Source organism: Protomyctophum parallelum (assembly GCF_964188405.1).
Source record: "Protomyctophum parallelum genome assembly, chromosome: 22".
NCBI classification, from domain to species: domain Eukaryota; kingdom Metazoa; phylum Chordata; class Actinopteri; order Myctophiformes; family Myctophidae; genus Protomyctophum; species Protomyctophum parallelum.
In genome coordinates this window covers 28,505,685-28,512,541 of record NC_139714.1, presented here as the reverse complement: position 1 = coordinate 28,512,541, position 6,857 = coordinate 28,505,685, and the positions used below count along the sequence as shown (strand labels likewise).

The 6,857-nt window shown below is 46.3% G+C and overlaps 1 protein-coding gene and 1 long non-coding RNA gene across 2 annotated transcripts in view; both read left to right on the top strand.

Moving 5' to 3' along the window:
- LOC310853743 overlaps positions 1-205 on the top strand; it is a 2,081-nt gene extending 1,876 nt beyond the window's left edge. The window contains exon 2 of the long non-coding RNA XR_014568833.1: positions 1-205. This exon is cut by the window's left edge and continues 314 nt beyond it. This is a non-coding gene — a long non-coding RNA (uncharacterized lncRNA).
- A 1,014-nt stretch (positions 206-1,219) lies between these two features.
- The window catches only part of LOC310853582 (tyrosine-protein phosphatase non-receptor type 12-like), a 64,099-nt gene continuing 58,461 nt past the window's right edge, over positions 1,220-6,857 (top strand). Inside the window, 1 exon segment of the mRNA XM_083757964.1 lies at positions 1,220-1,958. Within this exon segment, the coding sequence (XP_083614090.1) occupies positions 1,860-1,958 (99 nt within the window). The 5' untranslated portion in view covers positions 1,220-1,859.

Below are 6,857 nucleotides of genomic sequence, written 5' to 3'. Positions count from 1 at the left end.
TAGGCGAGTGCGCTCCGGTGCGGTATTTCCGAACGCGCCCCTTATTGGTACATAGAAATTGATTTATTGGAGATAGGCTACATTTTGTTTTGATTGTTGTTCCACTTTTTGTTTTGGCAATGTAAACGTCTTTTTTCTCATACCAATAAAGCCCTTTGAATTGAATTGAAAAAATAAATAAATAAAATAAGCAACTTTGGGTTTGTTTTTTCTGTAAAGTTGCTTTATTAGGTTTTTGGGGCTTGTTTCTAAAGTGTAGTTGCTTATTTGGGCTTGTTTCTAAAGTGTAGTTGCTTATTTGGGCTTGTTTCTAAAGTGTAGGCTAGTTGCTTATTTGGGCTTCTTTCTAAAGTGTAGTTGCTTATTTGGGCTTCTTTCTAAAGTGTAGTTGCTTATTTGGGCTTGTTTCTAAAGTGTAGGCTAGTTGCTTATTTGGGCTTCTTTCTAAAGTGTAGGCCATAGTTGCTTATTTGGGCTTGTTTCCTAAAGTGTAGTATTGTAGTTGCTTATTTGGGCTTGCTTCCTATAATGTTGTTTAAACCTATGATTCTCACACATTTCCATGTCAACAAGGACCCCCAGATTAATGTATTTGTCCAAGAGGATCCTACATCTAAAAATGTGTCACTGTTGCGCAGCCTAACATACACACACATATTAACTGTAGTGTAGGCTATATATGATGATTTGATTGATTTCGGGTGTGACAGTACAGTACAGTGACAGTACAGTAAAGGGACCCCCTGGGGACCCCCACACGGTAACTCTGTTATTACTCAACCATTTCGGACGCGGGGCTGCTTGCCGGAACCGGGCCGGCCCCTGGGCACGTTCCTGGGGGTGTTGATGTTCCGGGGACCCCCTTGGGACCCCCACACGGTAACTGTCATTTCTGGACCGTTTCGGATGCGGGGCCGGAACCGGGCTGGCACCCTGGGCACGTTCCTGTGGGAACGTTCCTGCATGGGGACCCCCACACGGAGTTGCACCACTCACTTCACAAGGGTGTGATTTAAAAAAAATAGCAGATCTTGTTGTGAGCTTGTAGATCTGCTATTTTCACATAGCCTGCCTAGCCCTATAGTCACTTCTTTTGGGCTTGTTTTCAGAGACCTGTTTGCTTATTTCTCTCACGCAATCTGGCAGCACTGGTTCTCAGCGGCTTTTCGCCCAGGTCCGGATGTTCTCTTCTCTCCCCAACAGTGAAGAATAAACGAGTTCCAGTGCGTGTGAATGTGGCAACCAACCCTGAGACAGGGAGGGGTAGCTTTAGATTGACTACACTAGGGCTTTTTTTTTTTTTTTTTTGGTTCCTGTCTTTTTTCCCTTATTATTCCAGGGACGACTTATTTTAGAGTTTATGCAAAGCGTCCAGTCCAGCCACGTTTACAAACTACTTGTCTTACACACCCCGGCGAGGAGAGAAGACGAACGGCACGCTCCATCCGATCCAACCTAACCTAACCGCCGCTTTTTGGGAATATATCACTTGAGAAAACAAGCAAGCCGAAGAGGATATAACGAAGTGGGAAAAGAGAGAGAGAGAGAGAGAGAGAGAGAGAGAGAGAGAGCCAGGACAGGAGAGAACATGGGACGGTAAAAAAGGCAAAGAGCGAGGGGTGTTGTTAAAACGAAACGATGATCATCTGGGACGAGTCTTGAATTTTATTTATTTACCCCATTCCTCCCCCCATCCTCCCTTGTTTCTTTTTTTATTATTATCATCGTTATTATTATTTCTGGTTCTCTCCCGGTTCTATTTCGCCGGCCGGGCCGGGGGGGTTGGGTTTTATTTATAAGAGAGGAAAACGGCAGCAGCCCAGCCAGCCAGCGTGGGAATTAATTTAAAGGATATCACCATGGACCAGCCGAGCATCCTGAGAAAGTTTATCCAGGGGGTGAACGCCATGAGAGAGGGGGACGACCGGGGAGAGGACAACTTCGGCAGCGACTTCATGGTACGTGGGTCACACGACCCTCCTCACGGCATTATTTACCCATGAGAGAGAGAAACCGTGGGACTATCCCAAGTTCTTCCTAATAGAGCCCCTTTCTGGACCCTTGGTTACCTTTTCTGTATTTGGGACGGGTCCCGAAAGGGGCTAGCCTTTTAGATTTAAGACTCTCGTGGATGCATTTTTTTTAATCGATTTTGACATACACGTGTCAGACATGTCAGAATCGATAAAACACATCTACGGGAGTCTAAATCTTAGGTTAGAAAGGGGCTGAGGCTATCCCTTCTTCCTTAACCCCCTCTTCCCTCCCTCTAGCTCCTTCTACCACTCTCTCCATTAAATTCCCCAAAAGCCTCTGCTCTTGTCTGTCTGGCTGCCACCCTCTATCCTTTATCTCTCAGTCTCTCCACCTCTACCAACTTATTGCCCATTATTTATTTACCCCCCGGGCGGAAACGTATGTAATGTGTTTTTGTCCCCAGAGAGACCCTTTCTCTGTGCCCTACCCCTAGTGTCATACAACTCACTACCTTCTCGCGTCTGTCTGTCTGTTTGGTGTTTGCCCCGGGCTGCCTTCCTTTTCCAAACCCCCACGGGACTGTCCCATGGATTTCCCCAGGACAGGAGGCTATCCTAACCCCTTCGGGACCCTCATTGGTTACCCTTTTCTGTATTTGGTACGTCGACGTCCCAAATACAGAAAAAGGTAACCAGGGTCCCGAAAGGGGATACCTAACCTAACCTATCCATGTATGTACCCCTCCCTAGCTCCTCAGTCCTCACCACCACCTGCAGGCCGAACCGGTCGGGACAGGCGAGGAGGCAGGCGGTATTCAGAATGCCCGACCTCCCCTCCCCATTCTATCTCACTCCCACGTCCAGGCTTAGGTCGGGGCCTACTGTTGTATAGCATTGTTTCTCAGTCAAAACAACGTCAAAATATAACAATACGGGGAGGAAAAGTGACCCCCGCGATTTTAGAGACTCTAAAATCACATGTCCTAAATGTATGTAGTGGACAGTCAGAGCCCTGGCCTCAACACACAGCCCAAGAGAGTCAGAGGGGGTACCCCGGTGTCCAGTCCTGTAATATGGCCAACAAAGCACGCATTATATTATAATGTCTTGGTGGTAGTTTAGTATCTACTGTTTGAATTGTTTGTTTGAGGAGCAGCAGTTATATCGTTGTCATGTCCATAGGTTTACAGACAGTAGGCCAGTGGGTAGTTTTCAATTCACAGCACTCATGTGTGTGGCTGTTGTGACTGAGGATAATGTCATTTGTCAGCAAACCTCATGCACACACACGCTACCATTCTATCCACAACAGAGACGTTACAGAAGCATCAAACATCTGTATATCGTTTATAAAAACTCGACAAGATCGAGGGCTCATTTTATTGTGTTGTTAATGTGACAGTGTAAAGCAGCAGCACAGCATGTTTGGCTATGTTGTTAGCTGCAGGCTAAAAGCTAGCCTGGTGGTGTGTGTACATTGGCTGGCTGGTTGGTGTTCTGCGTTGACAAGTTTTTACGTTTTTTGTTTCGATGTATGCCGCTCCGTTTTTTATTTTTTTGGATGAGTTTGTCTTTGACATTCAAATGTTTATTTGTGGCTTGTTCGGGGAGGAAGGATGCATTCGTAAATAACATTAACAACAAGTCAATGTGCACAAGTTTAACTTGCTTTCCCCCAATCATCCTCCCCTCCTTTCAACACCATGCCTGTCAAAATCTAACAAGGTAGCAAAAGCAAGATTATGAGAAAATTAACACATACATATTGCATGATGAATAATAGGCCTATAGGCTACTAAAACTACAATCTTGTTAAATTATGACACTGGGCAATCAGTTCCTGTACTCTCACTCACACACACACACACACACACACACACACACACACACACACACACACACACACACACACACACACACACACACACACACACAAGACACATCCCTGCCTAAAGCTTGCTTGCTGGAGCTTGCAACATTCTTTCTGGTGCATTTCATAACTAACTCTGTTCTGGAGCTTTCCTCTATCTCGTCTCACACTCACACACTATGACAAACTCACCATGACCAGGCTGTGCATTTGAGAAGTTCATCACATCATATTTAAAGAAAGCAATCTGAGCAATTCTCTCTCTCTCTGTGTGTGTGTGTGTGTGTGTGTGTGTGTGTGTGTGTGTGTGTGTGCGTGTGTGTGTGTGTGCGGATGTTGCGCAAATCCTACCCTACCAGGGGCGTTGAGGAAGTGTGTTATGGCCTACTGTAGGAGAGGTCCTGAGACTTGACTACTAACCTGCTGGCTAGTGACTAAAGCTCTGTTGTTGTTGTTTTCCCTCCCATTATACTGGGAATTCAGTTGAGGTATTATAATCTATCGCTCACTCGTATTTCCAAGAGATGTGTCACGACTCATGTAGCGTCCCTCCCTATTCTATTGCAAACACTGATTTCTTTTGTCTAAGGGGTTTGGGGGACCCCAGTCAACTAATGCCCCATTTACATTACACTTGTAGCCAAATCCAGCCTGAAATCAGATCTGGATGTGGCACAGCGATTACTGCGTTCAAACTGAGACAGATATTCTGATAATCAGATTTGAAACCACCTCTGACTGTGGCTCAAGTCGCATTTGTAAACGACTTGAGCCACAAGTTGGATTCCAATTTATTTTTTGTTCGATGTGATTCAGGCTATTTGGCTGCCAGTGTAAATGGGGCCATAAGTATATAGGTTACAGTATATGTGGTTAGGGAGACTAGGATAGACATTATCTCAGAGGAAAAAATCCATGGCAATGTTTGCACGTTACACACTGTCACACTTACACATTATTACCTCACATGTCTTCAAGACAGTTTGGCACAACATTGTGTGACACTACTAGGTTTAGAGGTGGACGTAAGACTTAAGACACCGCAAAAGCACACAGCAGGCATCTTGACCCGTAGAGTGACTCGAGACTCCACAAAACACACATTCTTTTTCGCCTCATATTGTTGTCTATATATAGGGTGTATTTTATAGACTTAATTATAGGGCTGTACTTGGCCAGAGAGTCATAGATTATATGTCTTAGTCCCGCAGTCATTCGAAGCCTTTCACAGCTATACTGTCTGTCGCCCACATAAGGAGACTGGGCCTTTTTTTTAGCCTATGTGACATAAATGCGAAGACCTTGTGGGGGCGTTTTGGTGTCTGTATGTATGCATAATGCCACATGTATGTGCTCTGGCCACATTGGCATATCAATTATAATAGTGAGGCTCTATGCCTGGCTTTGAATCCCACTTCTCCTAACCTGTGTTCTTACATCTCCTCCTCACTCTTTAAAACTCTGCCATACCATCTATTAAAAGCAGAAATGCTACCCTAGAAAAATGTTTGTAACATTCAGAGGTTTCTTTCTGCACCAAAGAGGCATTGTGTGTGTGCGCATGCGCCGTGCGTGCGTGTGTATGCTGCTGTGTGTGTGTGTGTGTGTGTGTGTGTGTGCAGTTTCAGGCCTATCGGTCCAGTGGTGCCTATGTTCAGCTGTTCACAGACGGACAGGGGCAAAAAGATGATCTACGGCCGTCCGGCCTGACAGAGACAGAGAACAAATGTACTGACATTATTAATGTTGTAATATTATCCCATGGTGATGGCTTTGACATTTTATACCATCATTATTTTCCATTAGAGCATGTTTTCTATATGATGGATATTAGCCTACTACCGTCACACTACAATCTTTTCATTTTAGGAAACTTGACTGTTAATACAGACAAAACTGTACTGTATATAAACAGTATTAACCGTTTTTGGGAATATAATATATATTTTTGGCTTTTCTGCCTTTTCATTTGGAGAGTGACGGGGAAAGAAAAAAGAGAGGGAGTGGCCCGCAGAAAAGGCTGTCTCACTGGCGGGGTGCTTCAGAGCCTATATGTGCGGTGCATGTGCGTGGCTGTCTCACTGGCAGGGTGCTTCAGAGCCTATATGTGCGGTGCATGTGCGTTATCCTCACTGGCGGGGTGCTTCAGAGCCTATATGTGCGGTGCATGTGTGTTATCCTCACTGGCGGGGTGCTTCAGAGCCTATATGTGCGGTGCATGTGCGTGGCTGTCTCACTGGCAGGGTGCTTCAGAGCCTATATGTGCGGTGCATGTGCGTTATCCTCTCTGGCGGGGTGCTTCAGAGCCTATATGTGCGGTGCATGTGTGTTATCCTCACTGGCGGGGTGCTTCAGAGCCTATATGTGCGGTGCATGTGCGTGGCTGTCTCACTGGCAGGGTGCTTCAGAGCCTATATGTGCGGTGCATGTGCGTTATCCTCTCTGGCGGGGTGCTTCAGAGCCTATATGTGCGGTGCATGTGTGTTATCCTCACTGGCGGGGTGCTTCAGAGCCTATATGTGCGCTGCATGTGCGTTATCCTCACTGGCGGGGTGCTTCAGAGCCTATATGTGTGCTGCATGTGCGTTATCCTCACTGGCGGGGTGCTTCAGAGCCTATATGTGCGGTGCATGTGCGTTATCCTCACTGGCGGGGTGCTTCAGAGCCTATATGTGCGGTGCATGTGCGTTATCCTCACTGGCGGGGTGCTTCAGAGCCTATATGTGTGCTGCATGTGCGTTATCCTCACTGGCGGGGTGCTTCAGAGCCTATATGTGCGGTGCATGTGCGTTATCCTCACTGGCGGGGTGCTTCAGAGCCTATATGTGTGCTGCATGTGCGTTATCCTCACTGGCGGGGTGCTTCAGAGCCTATATGTGCGCTGCATGTGCGTTATCCTCTCTGGCGGGGTGCTTCAGAGCCTATATGTGCGGTGCATGTGCGTTGTGCGTTATCCAACACTAGGCCATCGGGTGCCCCCTTGACAGCAGTAACCTTTATTTACTTATTTA